At 43.5% G+C, this 20,061-nt stretch overlaps 1 protein-coding gene across 28 annotated transcripts in view; it reads right to left on the reverse strand.

Annotated features, from left to right (window-relative positions):
- Positions 1-20,061, reverse strand: part of LOC105835899 (CUGBP Elav-like family member 4) — a 569,131-nt gene that overhangs the window by 23,249 nt on the left and 525,821 nt on the right. For 18 of the 28 annotated variants that reach the window (XM_036289666.1, XM_036289655.1, XM_036289651.1 and 15 more), the window contains 5 exons: positions 10,784-10,924; positions 10,103-10,232; positions 7,405-7,572; positions 6,527-6,631; positions 2,893-2,970 (listed from right to left, as the gene is read on the reverse strand). In XM_036289666.1, coding sequence (XP_036145559.1) covers positions 2,893-2,970; positions 6,527-6,631; positions 7,405-7,572; positions 10,103-10,232; positions 10,784-10,924 — 622 coding nt within the window. The remainder of the gene's footprint in view (positions 1-2,892; positions 2,971-6,526; positions 6,632-7,404; positions 7,573-10,102; positions 10,233-10,783; positions 10,925-20,061) is intronic. The other 10 variants (XM_036289669.1, XM_036289660.1, XM_036289659.1 and 7 more) reach the window with 5 other exon arrangements.

The following is a 20,061-nucleotide window of genomic DNA, read 5'->3' on the forward strand; positions in this document are numbered from 1 at the left end:
GTCAATTATGAATTAATGTTGTTGGGTACTTAGCGCCTCGAGAAATCACAAACCTGTCCTGCGGTTTACGCAAAGAGTGACAAACTCTCTCCCTCTCTTACGCGAAACGACTTCGTCCTGGTAATAACTCGATCGTGGCTGTCACGCGAAACCCAAATTAGCACGAGTGTCGACGGGTTTCCGGTTCCGACTGGGGAGAGCACGGAGGGGAATTGCGGTGGACGACGAAATCACGAAGAACGAGCCATAAATTAAAGCCCGTCGTCGTGCCGCGCGCGCGATCGTTGATCCTGAAATTGGTTTTCGCCTCTCTAATTGGCATACACGCCGTACGTGCACGCGAATTTAATGAGAACGACTACCTTGTCTACTTCTACGTCTACTTTTGTCGAAAAGTGATGGCAAAACGGCTACATGACGCATCAAGACGCTCAAATTCGCGAATCTCTCTTTTTCCCGTACCATCCGATGTCTGTCAAATTGGATAATTTCAATTAACTAAAATATTACGCAACTTTACATATATATTTGGGGAAAATATGTACACAAAAGTTATACGCAGAAGAATATTTTTATCAATCTAAGTATCGCTTTTATTCAACGTTACACGAATTTGAGTTTTTTTTAATGCAAAATCAAATTATTTTGTTTACGTAACTGTAACCGTAACTATTGATTTCTTTTCGCAAGTGTCGCCGATCGCGAAACGGATTCGTGTTGATTTCTGGTATAGATTTCTGGTATAGATTTCTGGTATACCACAAAATCTCGCAATGCACGTATCACCGTCTCGTAGCGAAGCAACAACCAAACATTGGTCGACAGCGCAACACCGAGAACAGCCACTGACATCGAGTGCAACGGCGAAACACCGAATTAATGACGAACATCCGAGATATACGCTGACGTAAAAAAAAAGATTTTAAAAAAGATAAAGGAAGGGAGAGGAGAGAGCTATCCGCACAACGTTAAAGATATTATGACACAGTCACGGTTAGATAGAAGAAATGTATATATACGAACACCGAAAAACATCGTGTAAAAACGTAGAACACCCAGAACAACGATCAAGGAGTTAAAGTAAAGGACTTAAAGTAACACGGAGCAAGGGTAAACTCGCGAAGCGACAGTCAATAATAGATCGATACCACTGTCATGCAATGATGACAATATAACGTCGATTCCCCTTCAGCTCCCTTGGGTTCCGTCCGATATTGCGGCACGCCTAACGACTTTGACATCTAACATAAGTTTCTCCAAAAGATAAAGTGTCTGCACACACACTTTTTCTTTATTTTCACAAAACTTGTATCTAACACAAAAGTTTTCCAGAAAGTCAGCAATATGATAAACGTTGCACTTTTTAAAGGAAAAAAAAAAAACTTTAGAAACTATTTGTGTTCTTGACAGTTTATTTTACACTTATACACAGAGAAAGAAAGAGAAAGAGAGAGATAGAGAGAGAGAAAGTAAGAGAGAAAAAAATGAAAACAGATAAAACATATTTGTCATTTCAATTATGTAGATAGTTTAAATTCATATCATAAGAGTGAACATGTATACAGCTCTACATACATTATAATGCTTTGGCAGCAAATCAAAAGTATTGATCTTATAAATTGTTTGACAAGAAGCAAATCGCTTACGATTAGGTGATTAGGTGATTGTTATAGGTGATTTCATCTCGTAGAGTTCACATCCGAAAACATTAACCTGTTATTTAATTTCCTTTATCCAAGAAAAGGGATGAGAGAAATACACGTTGGCATACGTACACGAAATATTTGTCTTCGCGTACGGTAAATAAAGATTAAAAATTTCTTTTACTCTTCTCCGTATACCGTTTCACGATTTAATCGCGACGCATGGGAAAAACGTCAGAACGTATCGACGAGACGAAAAGATCAGGCAGAATGAAAATGGGAACGGGTAAGACGAGTGAGAGGGGAGGGATAGAGGGGGAGGGGAGGGGCGGACGTAGCGGTCGGAGCAGAGGGTTGAGGCCGGATAAAACGGAGGCGGGGTAGCGCTGTCGCGGTAAACTTTCCATTATCCTGCGATGTAACAACGGATCGCCGGCGGGCGTAGCGGCAAAGTAATTAAAACTTTCGTTTTATTTGCATTATCTCATTGCGAGGCGTCGTATATTCTAATAATGGCGAGTTGTTAATTGCAATTAGGCGCTGGCTCGCTCAACCCTCCCCTAACCCCGGACCTGCCTGGTCGACTTTTTCCCTGTCTTCGGCTCTCCTTCAGTCTCATTCCGCACAAAAGATGGCACAGTAAATGACTAAGCCCGCGCCGATATATTTGACAGGCGAGGCTCGCTGTTTCCTTCATCGACCGCGTTCTTCTTTTATTCGGACTGACGCTTCTCAATTCATTGTATTTCCATGCGGCTTCCGTCCGACTATACAGACCGGAATGACTAAAATTATCGAATTAAAACTTCCGTCTTTGAAGCAACGATCTTCTTTCGACGAAAACGGAACCTGCCGAATATTCGCGATGTTCGAGATGACAAAAGTAAAGAACAGTGTTCTTTTTTTTTTTTTGGTAACCGTGCATTATTGCATTATCAAAAATGACGCGAGGAACGAAACGGAACACGAAGCGCTCTGGATCGATCTGCTCAGATATCTCACTTTTTCTCGCATAATCGAGAGTCTCGCGACGCGACGTCGCTTGGTTTGTTGCGAGATGTGCAATTTATACGCGGGACGGGCGGCGGCATTCGGAAGACGTCGAAGCTCCGTCTTGCACCTCGTTGGGCGCCGACGATGGATAATTCGTGTCTGGACGTGTGTACGGGACGTGGGTCTACAATCTCAGGTCTACAGACGTTCGTGTTTACAGTCAACAGTTAGACGTTGATGAGCGTGTTGTACTTACCTTCCCTCTGCGTGGGTGCCACCGCGGTCATCGGCTGAGGAATAGCCTGAGGAAACTGGCCGTAGACGGCGGGGTAAGCTGCGACAATAACAAATAACAAGTACATCATGATCTGTCCACATCTAGATCTGTGCGTGCCACTGCCTATCCGTCCCCGTCCCCACACATAAACCCTCTTTTTTTTTTTTTTTTTTTCGTCCTTTCCCCTCGTCCGCAGACTGCGATCCGCCAGATCGGCCGTCGACGGTAAGAGCCCAGCGTCAGCGCGCAACCGGCGGTGACCGCCGAACGAATATAGGCGTCGTAATTCAATGCAGCGATAGCGCATACATAATGGACGATGACAGTAATAAAAGCCGAACAGTCCAATAAACGTCAACAGATTCAACAGAAATTGCGTTGCCATCGCTAGACAGATTACAACGGCGTAATTTATGACCGTGGGTTTCAGAAACGTCGGGGGACAACGTAAATCGGACGCGACCATTTATTCTTGCGACTTGCCGAAGATTCGTCGCGATAAGGGGCGGGGGGAGAAGAGAGAAGAGGGAGGAAAGGTCAAAGCACCAACGTTTAAGAGGATATTAAACGTAAAGAACGCGAATTCATTTCTGCGTCACATTTCTACGTCATTTCTCTGGATGCAATTCGTATTATGCGAATTACTCCGGGGTCTCGATATTGATGATGAATTCTCTGGTCGCATTGAAATGCCTCTTGAGAATTGGGCACTTTAATTTCAATATAACATTTACTCGAATCAAGTGAACTTTATTAATTCAAAAACATTACGCCCGTGTGTCGGCTTGATTATCAAGGCAAATGTCAACGCTGTTACGAGAAGTGCCGATAAATATAACAAATGTGCTGATCTCCCTCGTAAAATTTTCTGTTATTTCTGGGCGAGATCCCGCATAATCTCATCGTTAACGCGAAATATGGAAATCGCGCTTCTAGCCGAGTGGCCTGTTTGCCCTGTCGGTGGTAAAAGCGGGCGGGAAGCGACTCGCTGATACGAAAGCTCGTCTCGTACAGGCGATTTCCGGGCGGCATTCATCACGGCGCTTCTGCCGACAAGGGTATTCGTCTCTCAACGTTCTCACCGCACCCGTGCGACTTTCAACACGATACTTTTGTACGCGAAACCGTCGGCAGAGAGCCTGCGAAAATGCGGCGTTGCATCCGGTGCGTCATTAGCCGACATCAGATATCCCTTCAAAGCCGATTCTTGAAACGACGTGCCTCATTAAAATGGGAAACGCCTTCTTAGCGCAATGATGCAGCAAAAGTCGTCTATGCACGGAATATCCCGTTGCAATTTGCGAAATTAAATATTTAAGCAATCGAGAGAAAGGAACGTCCCGAGACAAACGACGCTAAAACGGAGGATTTCAGAGAAAGGACATACGATTCGTACGATGTAGGGCTCTGAAATTCAAGAGACGTTATCGTAATGGCGTTTACTTCATATTATGTTACAACGAATCGACACAGGAGATCTCATTATAACGAGCTTTTTGATGAAATTTTATAACACCTTGTATTAATGTTGACACGTCAATACATTATTAACGATCACTCGATGCACAATAGGATTCTAAAATAACAAGATTTTATTTTTAAAATTCACTAGAATTCTGTCGTAATATGATATTTTACAAAATTAGAGGGGGAGGAAAAAACAGCCGTGGAATGAATGAAGATATTAATATCACTTTTGATCAACGGGAATCGAAACGCGAAATATTTCACATTAAACACAAGTGCCGGTTATATTTTAATTCGCAATGCGATCGTACGTTTGATGACAATTGGTTAGTCTGTAAATTTGGATCTCGCTACAAACGCGCGCGAGCCAGCATTATACCGTTCGCTACACGCGACGAGGCAGAAAGCAAGTACGTCGTTATTAATTATAGCTTGATAAATATTTAAAATGCTCGTGATTGATACCTGTTTATGACGGATAGGCGGAGCGTGCGCGCGCGAGTTACGCTCTCAGGTCGGCAGAGGCGAATTTTCACCCCGGAATTAATTATTTCCGTGCAAACATCGCTTTAATATATTCCGATTGACGTTACCCGAGGTCCCCCCTGCCCTTCCCCTCTCCCACCCCCCCCCCCGCCCACCGCCGGTGCGCGATGGATCAACGTTTGGCGTATGAAATAAATACGCCATCATACGTCGGGGCCGCGTCACGCTCAGATAGAGGTACGCCGTTATTCCGGGATTGCTTTTTTTCCACTCGCTGATCTCGATGGCGTATGTGTACACTGGCCAAAAATACATAGAAAAAAATATACCGCTTTTGAGTTCTCGGTAAATACGAATGGCGGTGTCCGCGCGCTAGGTTTGTTGTGACTCGAATTTGTTGAGTTTCCGTCCGATGGCGGAGAGCGGAGACACGTTGAGAGACACGAGAGTGGGAATCGATCGGCGAGAGTAAGTGGGAATCCCTCTTTCTTCCCCCCCGATTCTTTTTACTAGTTCCCCGGCTGTACTTTCCGCGTCCGACGAGCGCACCACGATATCCGATCGGGCGGCGTAAACGCAAAATTTGTTAAACATCCAGCCGTTACCAAGAGTGATTGGAATGTAATAGAAGTATAGGTCCATCGAGACACTGATTATCCGTGAAACGAGATCATCCATTTTCCCGGGCTTTATTGGATCATAATTTGCGCCGATGCGTTGCACTTTGACGCTGCAACGTCGACGGTCGATGGCGAATGTAATTCGCCGTTGGCGTCAGTGGAGGGAGCATGCACGGGAGGAAACGTGTAAACGTGTAAAACTACAATATAATATATGTACACGAAGTACATTTAGAAGGACATCGAAGTACATCGTAGCACCATAGCAGAAGCATTATAGAGAACGAAACGTTGACGCGTACACGATTATGTATGACGTGTACATGTAGTACGGTGTGTATACGCATGCGGACATAGTTGCATGCAAACAACCAGCAACGCGATCAGCGAAATCGAATTTTTCCGCAGGTAAGTGCTCCGACGGCGCCCGGATAAAAGCACGTAAACGTTGGACGTTCTCTGATGCATTTTTCCCTTTACATATACAGACGATCTCCGACCCATCTCTCACGGCCGCGCGCACGTGGTTTCTCGTCTCCCGCTCGCGAGATCGCGATAGGCAACATCCGGGCGAGATGAGTACGCAAAGCGTTGTCTAGCACGTACGCGTTGAAACTAATGCCGCGAGCGCCGCGATAATGCGAAACGTAAACTAATACGGAACGACGCTAAAATACACGTACGTAAATTGCATGATTTTAAGGAGGAAAGAATTTGCGTACTCTGTCGTTATAATTCCCTTCGTATAATTCATAATCGACCGACGTCAAATTGTGATAAATTTAACAGCTACAGTCGTCATTTACGCGAAATTATTTGTTCGATTCAGAACAAACAAACTCTAAAGGGACGAACGTAAATCGTCTCGCATACGTCTCACGTTAATTTTACGTTACGTCGATATTAATAGCCGTGAGTCTGCTTGGGTGGAGCTGGATGGACGAAACGCGCTACAGTCATTGCACGGAAGACACGGACAGGGTAGACAGCACCTTGACAAGCCGTAGAGAGATAAAAATTGAAGCTAGGGAAACACTTACCGGCCACTCCAGCATAAGCCTGCATTCCAGGATACGCGGCGGCATGCTGAAGTGCCGCCTCCCCGTTGGCCAACCCCTGCGCTGGAATGGACAGATGGAGGGCATCTACACTTCAGTAAGCTCAGCTCTTATCGGGGAGAGGGGCCTAGCCTAGAGGCCCCTGTCGCAATACCCAGTATAGGCCAATCGATACCGCTCGATATTTCCACCGACTATATACCGAGGCTAGTAATGACTACCCGAATGGCGATAAGGGACGAAGATTAACGAAGGATTGACTATAGAAATGATTATACATCGTGAAATTCATTGTCCTTTACGCAAGTCTCGATTTAAATGACCTTTTATCAACTTTGTACAGACTTAGCTCGATCAATATCTAGACGTTTACATTTATAACGTTAATTTTCTGGCGCAATTTCTTGTCAAATGTAAAAGCCGAGGCTCAGTCTGGAAAGCTCCGAGAATGATAAAAAATGTATATAAAGAGAAAAGACCTCAATAAACTTTTAAACGTTAACACTCATTTGCTGTTTACAAATTCAATTGTTCATTGCTAGAGTATGAGCGCTCTTGCGTGAACGTAAATCTCGCTTAATTTTAGCATGAGCCTGCGAAACACCGGTGCTAGATCTTTCACGCGTATGGATGTCGCCGTTAATTCCAGCTCTCCTCGCAAATAAATAAACGCCAACGAATATAACGGTGCTTTCTCACCGAAGTACGGCGGAAGTGTGACGCGCGAGTACCGCCCGGCGTACTTGGCATGGTACTTGGCCTGCGCAAAGTTATTTACATCCCCGTGGAATAATAAAGTCCGCCGCCGATTGGCCGGGTATTGCGCAGGGGCGGCGCGCTGCGCCTGAGTTGATACTCACGTCCCGCATAAGTCTGCGGTATTCCGTTGGTGTAGACACCTGGATCCGAGCCTGCCGGCTGGCCGTTCGGCGTTTGAGCGGCCATGTTAAAATTGGGCATCGTTGGCGACGGTAACGACGGTAGTGCCCCGTTAACCGGTTGCCCTGTGCCGGTACCTACGAGCAAACCTGATCAGTACACACTGGTTACCCTCTTGCACTTTCAACACCAACCACGATTGTCCTTTACGCGCGAAGCACCCGATCGGGAAGGCAATCTCTGATTTTCCTCTCTTTTTTTTTCCTCGTTTATTCTCACTTTTTTTGCGATAAATATAGCGTAAACTGGTCGATCGTGGGGAAACGTGGTTGACGATCCGTGTACGTTGCACAACGTTTGAGAGAGATCGAACGAACTACGAACCGTCCATGATTAATGTCATAGACCTTAGTTAAGAATCTTAATATCGTGAAGCTATAGTTCCGATTGAAGAGCGTTAAATTTTCTCTTTTTCACGCTTCACTTGCGCGTGTCATGTGACTTTGGCGACGCAGCGTTACTGCAATTATACTGCTTGTTCTTGAATTACGATTTTAGTTTACACGAAAAGGTTGTGTTTATCGATAATAGTTTGCCTCCCGTCTGTGTCAACGGTGCGATTCGGATCAGCGATCAAAGCCTTGCGTTGCGCTAATAACGCATTGATCGCGCCGTTGACCAACGTTTGGTGTCACGTCAATATGACTCGGCGTAGGTAATGAGACATAATTATGTTTGGACGACATCTATTATTTCTATCGAGTTATCACGTATAACTATGGGAAATGCGCAGTCAGGGGCACACGATAACATCAATGTCTTTGTGAATTTAATCAAATGGAATTTCTTTTTGATTTTATAACAAGCATCTCAATAGTCTCTCGTTCGATGCAAGATAAACTCAAAAGTTCTTTTGTTTTTTTTTTAAGAGATAACACGTTATGATTGGCTGCGGGATAACGAGAAGTAAACACCGACGCTTTAATACTACGGGAATCGGGTCTACGGCTGCGAAAGATGGAAGATAGGGATGGAGAAGAATCTCGATGCGCCTCGATAACACTTGGATTACGCCGCATGCGCTCACATCGCCGCTCGTAGTCGGTTACGTGCATCGGGTATGACGATACGTCGTAAACTTAAACTCCCGTGACTGTGCGACATATACGCTTCGGTATTGTCGATTCGGTTGGGCATGCAGGTCAAGCGGTTTCTACACAGAATGAGACTTGCAGCGACTTGCATAATACCGTTCGACGATGCGGTGGCTCACGTAACCGGGGTTACTTCATTAAACTTCGCGTGATTTGAATTTCATAAAACGGCAACGAAGCTGCTTCAAGACAATGTTTATAAACGATATATTTTTCTCCCTTTAAAGTATATATTTTTTTAATTAAAATAATTTTATTTGGAATTTTATGCTATCAAAGGATTTCGGCGTCTATTTCGTATTGTGCTTCGAAATGTAGTCGATTATCGCCAAGATTACATTTACAGAACGATTGCCGAGAGCACGCAGATCTACCTGCCACCCTGTATACACGGAGTTTGTGGTTACGCCATCGTTTCGTCGGAAATAAAAGCTCGCTGCTACGGCAGTGGTAATCTTCAGTGCGGGGTAAAGCGGACGAACGCGATGGAGCCAGGGGGCTCGGAGAAATAAAATATTATTTCCCTATCAAACGGTATTACCTTCCGCTCGACGAGACTCGACGTATAACGGAGCCGATTTCCGCGCTTACTTTACTTCTCTTACGGCACTTCGATCTCTCCCCGCTGTTTCTTGCATCGCCATGCCAAGTGAGAAGGAAAAGGGAAAAGAAAGGTGTGAGGAAAGAAAAGCGAGAAGCGTTTCTTCTTTAGTTTCCTTCTCGCTCTGCAATGAGCTTTCGATAAAGTTTCGCGGTACCGGCAATAACTCTCGCTTGAGTCACGTTCGATGAAAATGTTGTATTGATTTACGAGTCGGTTATAAGGGAACCGACTGTATGCCTTGTCCGTCGCGAGAATCCATGGAAACTATAAGAGAAACGGACCAGGAAAAAAGGGGACGACCGAACGGGAGATATGTTTTATATTACTGAAATCGGATGGCCATCGAATTGATGGCGGATAATTCGTGTGCCCTCGAGTGCTTCTTTCCTTTTCGGTAAAATGTACGTTTCATCGGATTGGTGCTGTTAGTTGATTAACTTGGAATTGATTAACCTAAATTGGAAAATGTTTTCCACGTGATTTTCGTAAATTGTTATTAAAATAACAAACGTTTATCAATATTAGCAAGATATATACATCATATTTTCATTATAGCTCAATATTTTATATCAATTTAACACTTGAATAAACACTTCCTGATTAAACAAAAATATTGTAAAGTCTTCAAATATACCTACATAAACATATTTTTAAAAAATAACGTTAATACACAATAAAAGAATGGCATGTATATGTAATAATATATTCGCAAGCAAAGAATGCAATTTATAACAACATTATGCATATAGATATTCTTTAGGTTACAAGTTTCCAAGATAAAGTTTAGTTCAATTCAATTCAAATTTTATCCTTGAAGAATATAATAATGTTTCAGATATGACAAATAAGTTCTTTTCTCGCGAATATTTGCATGTCATGAGATATCTACAATTCTAATTTTTTTTTTAGATGTAGGCTTACCAGAAGTTGGTGGGACCACGGGATTTGGCATGCCGTTCAATGTATGCGGTAATTGTCCAGCTGCCAACGCGGTCATTGGATTGATGTACGTTCCTTGTGCAGTTGCGGCTGCCATAAGCGCTGCTTGCTGCTACATAAAGAGAATATCATTGTCAGAAAAAACGTACTTCATCGAATCACATATATACATATATTTGTTTCCCTTTTTTTTATTAGCTTAGTAAACAGAATTAAACAGCACATGATTTTTCGTGCAATAGAACTATGTCTCTTTTGTTAGAAGAAAAATTTCAATTTCAATTTAATGAAAAAAAGGGATACAGCACGATCGCTTTTTTGCCTGAAATCATTGGATGAATATATTATATTACACCACGTATTTTTAAATGAAAATATAATGATTCATTATATTAATTTAATTTAAATTTATAATTTTAATAGTATAAATATAACTTCAAAATGATTTATCTTGTTGCTGGTCAGAAGCTTAGGAAAAATTAAACCACGAAAGGTGATTGTGAGGGACCTTTCTGCATCCCGTTAACGCGACAGCATCGAGTTTCGGCCGATCGTTTCCGAGAGTAATGAGGGACAAACCAGCGCAGATTGTGAGTCGTGGTAACGAGGACAACAAGGCGGTAATGCGGTAACGCGAGAGCCATTAACGGTAACACGACCCACCTGAGCGTAAGCGTTGTAAGCGCCGAAATGATTGAAGAAGGGGTTAAGGATGCTCATGTTCCCGGCCATTTGCTGCATGCGTCTTATCTGTCTCTCTTTATCAGTGTCTGCGAATTTTACCACTATGCTGGATGACGCACCCTGCAACAGATAATGCAAATTGTTAATTTTTCACTTTTATAACGCCAGAATTTTTATGGTACAATGCAATTTTACGATATTACAAGAATTACAATGTACATTTTAGCAGTTTCCTCAAACTCTTATTTATAACATGTATTATGACTAAGTATGAAAAAAATATTTTATAAGTAAACGAGTAATTGAAAATTTTTATTTTATAAGACTATATCTTATGATAGAGTGTCTATCATAAAATTTAATTTGATAGATAAAAGGTAGAAGTAAATGATTTAATTAAATCAATCTTTCATGTAACATGAACAGAAATTGTCGAATTATAATTAAAAACCACATAAAGCTTTCCATTTCAACATTAATAATTCTATTCGAATTTAATGATTATGTAATCATAATTATCAAAAAAATGTTCAATATAAAGCAATATATCAAATTTATTGCACAAGAATCAAAATGGTACCTTATATTAATGCTTGCCAGATATGAAGGAGTATATAAATATAATCATAAAAAGAGTATAAGACAAATAAGTAATTCACGGTCCTTACGCATGAAAAAAAAGATTACTTCTCTTTCGAGATACTTGCGAGGATATGTAAGGCGATGACGTTCTCACGATGTCTAAAATATAAATGGAAAGGCAACAGGTGGTCAGTGGCCATTGTGGCTGCGGAGAAAAGCTCGGCATTCGAGCTCCCGGTGATACATTATATTCACGTCATCAATGCAAATGCTGGCTGGGCGATTCTGAGTTTATGTAACGTTTGTAGTGTTACAACTTGCGTAACGAGACTTCTAGCTTCGGTCACGCGACTTTGCATGGCGCGCTTTTTCGTGCGCTTTATTCGCGTGCCACCTCTTCTCATTTCCCTCTTTTTGTAAAGCTTTCTGACTTTGTCTCACGTCAACGTTCCTCTTCAGAAAGTCTAAAATGATGAGAGACCGTATCTATATCACGTAAAAGTATTGATATAATTCTTTCCGATTAGTTTTGAGATTTTACGACTTTAGATATAACTTTTATGTTGATACGACGTTTACTGATTCCATCTTTTATGCATTGACATTAAATCGATGCTACCGTGATAAACGATCCATCCTCTTACACGCAAAAATCTCGTATCGCACACAGAAATTGTTACGCAATGAGAATTCATATGAACATATTAAAATAAGTTTATTAAATAAATAAATACGTTTATTTTCCAAAAATTCTTGAAACAATCAATCTCCATATCACAAAAGTGTTAACCGTTATTAAAACTCGTAATAGTGCTAGTACGTTAATCGAATTAAATTGTTCAATAACACGGCACCAAAATTTAAATCAATTAAAAATAGATATAAAAATATAGCTGAAAATAACTATAACGATAGAATTTTAATCAAATATTTAAAAATATTAGATATATTAAATTAGAGCTTTAAAAAAAAAAAAACTAAATTTAATCTAGAATAATTGAAAAGGTGCATAAAAGTTGCATGTAAAATTCTCAAAACTAGAGCGAGAGCGCGGCCGCCTCGCTGGCCGGTGACTTTAGAACTTGTCACGAGTGTGAAGGGCCACCTCGCCGGTCTCCTGGGAAGCGTTCCAGTCGCTCTCCCGTCCTCCAGGCTCTCCTGTCTGGCTCTCTTCTCGCGGGTCCGCCTGCCGACAACGAGAAATCGCCCCTCCAAAGCACCGGGCCACGATCTACTTCGCCGCATTTATGCACGCAAAGAGCACGAAGGATCATGGTCGATCCGCGATCGACACCATGAGTCACCATGACCCCTCACTAAGGTGTTGCCCCAATCACGACAGGGCGCGCAGTCCTGCGGCCGCAGGGATGTGCGACAAACCCCCGTGCAATCTCCATTTTCTGCCGACTTCCTTCGACGTGCCCCGCGACGCCCTTTTTCGCCCTTCTCTTCTCGTGGGAGGGATCCTCTCTACCTCGCCTACTCCTCGGCCCTCGGCTGCCGTCGCTCTGCGAGCTCGCCCGGCGAAATTCCTTCCTGGCTGCCCCGCTCTCCCCTTCCGCAGCCGAACTCCTCGTGCTCGCGCGGCAAGATGCCCGTCGCGTTAACAATAACACCGAAAAAGCAAAGAAACTTAAAGTGAAATATTCTACGCTCGCCTCGCGATTCCCCCGGGAGACCTCCCGCTCGTCTCGCGTTTCCCGTCCGGCGCGAATACGCAGCCTGCGACGGGGGAGGAACGCTGATCTCCGTTACTTTACAGTTACTAGCGTAACTGCCACGTCACAAAATGTATACCCTAAAAATGGAATAGACAATGGAATAAAAAAGCTCGTAAAGAAAAGTACGATCCTGTGCGTTCGCGTCTGTTATTGCATTGACGACAACTGGAGCGTATATCGATAATCGGTCGGACTGTCTTCACCCTGCGGCAATTCTCGACAAAAGGCCCGAGGCCGTTATTCATCAGCGAAGCGCATACGTTGGCTGGTGCAATTGCTTGTAATTTAACGACGGGGACACAGTCGGAGTCGGACCGGTAACGCGATATATCCGCCTGACAGATTTCCACGGAACGTCACCTTGTGATACATCGCGTCCCGTTCCCTATTAGATCGATCGGGCCTCGGTGATTTCAAAGACAATCCCCGACGAAACCTTTTCAACACGCGCACGTAGTTAAACCGGCAGTCCGGCCTGACGTTCTCAACGTAATGCACGTGCGCGTCGGTCTGTGTGCTCTATGTGCGTTAAATGCTCGCCTAAAATGAAAGAGGGGGAGTGATTTTGTGCGACGCCAATCGACGCTGTCAGAAACACTCGCTCGTGTCGCCGTGCCGAATTTTGCTTTCATTCTTTTTTAAAATATTTTTCCTTTTTTTTTTTCCCCTCCTACGTCGTCGGTCGTTTCGATCCCGAGTGAGTGTTGGCGCGGCAAACAAAATCACGCGAAAGCGTACGGGCTTTTATAAAAAGAGAAAGAGCCTTCCCTGTCGCGTTTTCCCGCTACTGTACACAGACTTCGCGCAAATGTGTAATGCGAGCGGGCCGTCTCGCTCTCGTAGGAGCGAACTTTCGCTAATTTTCGGAATATGCCGCACGGGGAGCGAGAGAGCGAACAAAGACGTTCGGCGTCTCTCGTCGCGTTTCGATAATACCGCGTACCTTGCGAAACTCGCGGCTGCAGCGGGTTGTAACGGGCGACGCGGTACGATAATACGCGACACAAGGTCGGAGACTCGGAAGATTACTCCGAGATACGCGCGGTTTGCGATAATCATCATCCCTCTCCCTTTGATTCTTTTAAATCCGCAATTTCACCCTCGGCAACGCGTGCGGCGGACACGCGCCGCGGCGCGCGTTTTGTATTTGCCGGAGCGCTGAAGGGCTCGGGCACTCCGCATCGGGCGATTATTAAAAGTTCCGTTTGCGGTCGGATACGCTCGAACGGGGTCAAACGCGCGTATAACCGCGAGCGTCGCGAGAAAATCAGCGACGGGGGCTCGCGGTATACAAAGCCATAAAAGTTTCCAGGAGTGGATGTAACTTTCCGTGTTACTCTAACTATACAACTAATATCGGGAGTTTTGCGATACCCCTCCCCCTTTTGCCTTTCAGCTGTATACGCAGTCCGCGCGTATACACCCTCCGAAGCTTCGCGAAACTGTGAAACGCTATGATATCTTTGCGTTTTTTTAAACGCCAATTTATTTTCGACGCTGCAATATTGAATTTGTCTAAAAATCTGTTTACTCGCCAACTCGTTTTGGTAAACGACGTAAATTACTTAGGTAGGGAACTCGGTAATATTTTATATTCGAAGTACGTCCGCGTACTTAAATGTTTTGCGCAGCCTTAAGGAAAGCAGTCAAAAGATGTGTAATGTAGTTTTACAAAGAAGTCTTACCTCCTTCTCGCACACATATAAATCCTTTCGTTCTTTTCCCGGATGTAATCTTACTAGATCCAGAAGGGAACCGAAAGAACGCCAAATTGGAATTCGCATTCTTCGCAGGGACCTACTTACACGACTCCGTTGAAAAGGGAACGGCGGTCTTGTCATGTCTGTATATTTCTTCATTTCACGGACAGTTTGCCGAAACATTTTCATTGAAAGTTAATTGCAGCATCGGCAAAAGTCCTTACTGCGCACGAGAAACTGTTTAACTAACCGCGTCACTTCAAGCACGCTCTAAATATCAACGAGTTCGAGGTCAGCGTTGACGCAGGGAACAAAAACGATGAAAAATTCGAAACGTCGAATTTTCAGGGATGCACGAACCCACGGGTATGTCTATCGACGCGTGTGCGCGTTACGCTCTTTCGTGCGAGAAAAATCATCGAGCCACGCTGGTTACACGCCGCTGGTGAACGGCATCGACGCGTGCATCGTCGGAAAGATAATTTGTCTCGCGTCGACAGTCTCGAGCTCTCGGAGAGGCCTTGTGCGCCACACGCAGGTACAGCGTAGGCGCCCATCAGGTGTATGTGACATTTACGCGAGCACATATGTACGCCGGCGCGCACGTGTACGGCATGGGGAGGAGATGAGGTTGGAACGTGGTGGCGTGGCGCGGCGCGGCGCGGTCGAGGGGAGGATCGACGAGGTCGTATCGGAGCCAGTGAAGCCGAAGCCTCATTATTGGGGGATTACGGTTCATTAATTCCGATCCAACGTTCTGAACTGCACGCGGAAAGGAAAAGCCGTCCTCCCGAGAGCCGGGGGTATCATGCGGAGAACGTTTGAAGCCGCCGCCGCCGCCGCCGCCGCTACCGCTGCTTCCCTCCCCTTGCTCGTTATGTCTGTCCTACGTGTCGCCCTTCCATTAAAGTTGCCCCTTTAAAAAGGTCGATATTAAACCGCACGCGCTTTTTCTTTCATTGCGATTTCGTGAGCCGACGGAACGTCGGAGGTACGCCACGTTTGATGTTTCATCCGTCGTTGTCTGATCGAATTCGGGTTTGTCGCCCGCGGAGACCCCCGTCGTAGACGATTGATGCTCTTTAAATCTGTGCTCGTTGCCGTCTCTCGGCACTCCTCTCATTAACCGGAGATATCAGCCGTGGATCAATCGAGAGCTCTAAAGTAAAAGTTAGCGACATCTCTACCCCGGGGTACTCGGGGGCAACGTCTCGATGTCGGAGCTTAGCTCAGAGGGCCACAATATTGGGAAGGCCTTGCCAGCGGAATGAAGCAATTACCTGCTGATTGGAGGCTCTCACGTTAGCCGCACCATCACACTTGCCAATCCGCTAGACGGTAATTTCAATAGATTTAACCGGGACCGCAAGACTGGCCGGAACGCCGATTGCCCTTCATCCATGTGATTCTCTGACGAATCGAAATACGAGAGCGAGCGGTTCAATTTATCCACGTATCGCACGAATTACAAGCCGCTTCTACGAGCATTTTAAACATCGATGAAAAATAACTAATTGGAAAACCGTGACGTGTGTAAAACTTGAAATCTATCACTGTTATCAAATTAATAACATTGAAAGATTTCGAGTACCTGTGCTCGTAAAGGACCGACCTGCAGCAGAACGAGAAACGAGACAATTTAATCCTTTGAACGAACGTTCTCTCCGACCGGACGTGGCCAGAACTCTCCGGCAGTAACAAGTGTTATATTTTCACGTCAAATTTTTTTTATGAAGAAATTACACAAGATATAATTAAATGTAAAATTTTGCTGGAATATTTGTGCTTTTTTTCCTTGTAATATTTATTTACAAATATTAATTTTATAGATATTTTTTTTTAATCATAAAACAATGTGAGCCTAAAGAAAAAAATTAATTTTACTTTCCTAATCAATGGCGATATCTTATAAATTAATAATCTAAGATAAATAATTTTGTACTTGATAGAAAAGCTAAACCTTCAACTTTCAAGGAACGTCGAGATCATCCCGCTCTCATTTTTCTACGCGAAGATATTGACAGTTATATCGTTCCGCGATTTCGATTGGGAGCGCTCATGCGTTCATGGCAACGACGACATATCGTATTTCAAAGTACTTACAAAAAAGTACTACACATGCATACTTCACACTTGTTTTTTTTTTGCATAACGTAGGTGTAAAATAAACATGTAAAATTAAATACGCACGGAATTTTTTCATGTATGACGGTGCGCACTAGGTTTTCAAAATGCTGGGACTCCACGAAAAATGAACATGGTAATATGCGAACTGATCTGTATTTTATATTCTACAAATGTTTAATGTATACTTTTATTATGACACGCATATATATGTGTATGTATAATAAGAGATAAGGATTAAAAAACATTAGAGATCGCAAAATATGGAAAGAAGCAGTTGAGAAGAAAATTATTTAAAAAAGAAATTCAGAAATGCAAATAAAGACGCTACATGTTACATATGTTACATTTACGATATTATAATCATATTTTGCGTGTATTATGTTCAAAATTAATTATAACAATGTTATTGTATTTCAAATAATTATTCCTTTCTCTGACTTTTTAAACAATTGTGTAAGTAGAATTCTTGTCATCTCTTTTGAATTTTCTGTTTATTCTTATTGCTCCTATCTCTCATTGTTCCTTCGTCTTATTTATATTGCACAGTGGCTTTTATTTTACTCTTATTTTCTATCTTTTAATACTCATTTTTAATATATCTTATATTTTTAAAAGAAGAGATTTTTTATTCTAAAATAGAATAAACATCTATCTCTGTATTTGCATGTCTGTATCTTCCGAGCCAGCTAGATTTGTCCTATTAGTATTGCAGTGAAGACATAGAACAAACGACTACCTTTATCGAGATCCGCTGAAATCGGCGCGCTTGTGAATGTACGCGGAAATCAATTATTAACATTAACATCGCCTTGCTTTGTTGACGGAATGTCTCTATCAAGAACGTGGCGTTTCTCGTGCCGGATACGTTCGTATCGATTCGACGATACCACCTTGTAACGGAGGGGAAGTCGGCGCACAATGAGGAATCACGACAAGAGCCTTATCGTACGAATAATCGCTTCGAATCCTGCACTAAGGACGGGATTTTGCTGATGGGCTCCCGGGCTCTCACGGTCGATCGCGCTTCTTTTCTACGGTCATCCATTCTCCTTCTCTCTCCATCTTGCCGCGCCAGATTCAGGCCCAGTGCTTCTTCTGACTCCCGATACACGCGAAAGGCGACCCGCCAAACAAGTAACAGTTGTACTGGAGATAAAAGCAATGCAATTACGAGGCCGCCAAGGGAATTACTCAGGGAATGTCTTTAATTAAATGTTGGAAGCAGTTTCCGAGCCTCCGTTAATGCAGAGACAATTTCCTTCCATCCACTTTCCGCGCGCGCGCGCGCACGCTACACCGGATGAGAAAAGCAACATCCGACCGGAGATGGAAGAGTCCTCGTTACGTTCACGTTATGTCCAGATCCGCAAATATCTCTCTCTTAACAAAGATTTTTTTTTTTAATTTGCGTACCTAATCGCTTGCGTCAATGTCCAATCAAAAGCCTTCCTCGACAAGCCTCGAATTCCACCGTTCAATTTTCCTCGTTCCAATCGAGAAACGCGCATATTCTTGCGCATCGCTCGTAGGCATTCAACTTTGATTCTGTACTCGTTGAAGTTCGGAATAACTTCAATTGACCATCGTATTCTATGGAACTCTATACGATGAATTCCTGTCTATTTGGAATCCAATTTAACACATTGAATGCCGCACGGATTTCCGATTCCTCTCGTGATGTTTGACTAAAAAGATTGCGCAATCTATTGTAACATTTTGCATGATATTCAACGTGTTAAAATTAATATACATATTTCAAACTGTTAAATATCTGGCTGATCACAAATTTCTTTCCTTGTTACGTTCCCGCTCGACATTGCTTGAACTAGTTATGTACTTCAAATTGCAAAATTTTTGCAGACAAGATAAAATTGTCTCACATTTCTCACTTTGCCGCGAGAAGATCGCAACAATCGGCGGTACGCCCAAGTTACGCAAATAGGACCAGCGGGACGTTGTTTTGGTGCGCAGCGACGAAACACTTCACGCGGTTTTTGCCTTTTATTACGAGGCATTTCCGGAAGATATATGCGAGGGGAAGATCTCTCGGTGCGCGTTGGAGGGTTCGCGAGGCGTGACAAGAAATGTCACACGCTTCGGAAAGCATAACTACGTGAGGCCCAGTCGCATACCGCTACGTTGACACGCGCAAACACACAATGTAAGAGAAATATGAGAGGAAGGGAGAAACAGTGAGCGTCGGCGCTCGCGATGAGCGTGAAAATATTGAGAGCCTGCAGAGAAATATTGCCCGTTGCGTGATGCACGAATGCGCCTCTGATTCGAGACGTATAAACAGCCTGTGGATCGATGCGATCAAACAAAAAAAGCACGCGAAAAAATTTCGGAGCTCGGAGGTATAATACTCTTACGCAGCTGATACAGGATTGCGTGTGCATCCAGAACGTGATAGATTACCGAGACGCGAGTAGAGAGAATCTAATCCTTGGTACGAAAGAGTAAAACCGCATTAGCTCGACATTTCGCATGACGGAATCGTGGTTTTTAATGTCATCAGGTCAATGGAAATTTCTCTGTAATATTTTATAAAGCATTAGCTTGGTGAACCAGTTGACCCCGCGAACAGGGATTTACACGCTCCGAGATGGTAAAATTATTTTTCTGTTAAAGCGTTTATTTAAAAAAAAAAAAAAGGATTTAAAGCCACGAGGAGAGAATGGCGAAATCCGGGAACACATCGAGCTGCTGGAGAAATATTGCTCTGCGAGCAAGAGCGGGGGGAGACGTCGCCGCGAGAAGCGTAAACCACATTATACGGGCCGTGAAATCGGGGAAAAAGTGTTGGTACTACCGGCGTATAAACGTCTCGGTATTGTTAGAAATTAAAAACTTCTCGTGTAATGTCCTCGCACGACGAATTGTGAAAATCGGCTGAAATATTGAGCGGCCGAAGAAATATTGCCTGCCGCGTGACGCATAAATGCGTCGATCCGAGGGGCATAAATCGTATTATTCCACATGTGAAAACGAAATAAAATATATATGCATGTGTGTTGCCAGTGGAGAAGTTTTACGGTAATGTTTTTTGTCAGCGAAAGTGCTGTAATATTAATCTCTCGCGGCTACATACATCGCTATCTATTAAAAATATTGCGTTTTTAATGGA

Source organism: Monomorium pharaonis, chromosome 7 (genome assembly GCF_013373865.1).
Source record: "Monomorium pharaonis isolate MP-MQ-018 chromosome 7, ASM1337386v2, whole genome shotgun sequence".
NCBI classification, from domain to species: Eukaryota; Metazoa; Arthropoda; class Insecta; order Hymenoptera; family Formicidae; genus Monomorium; species Monomorium pharaonis.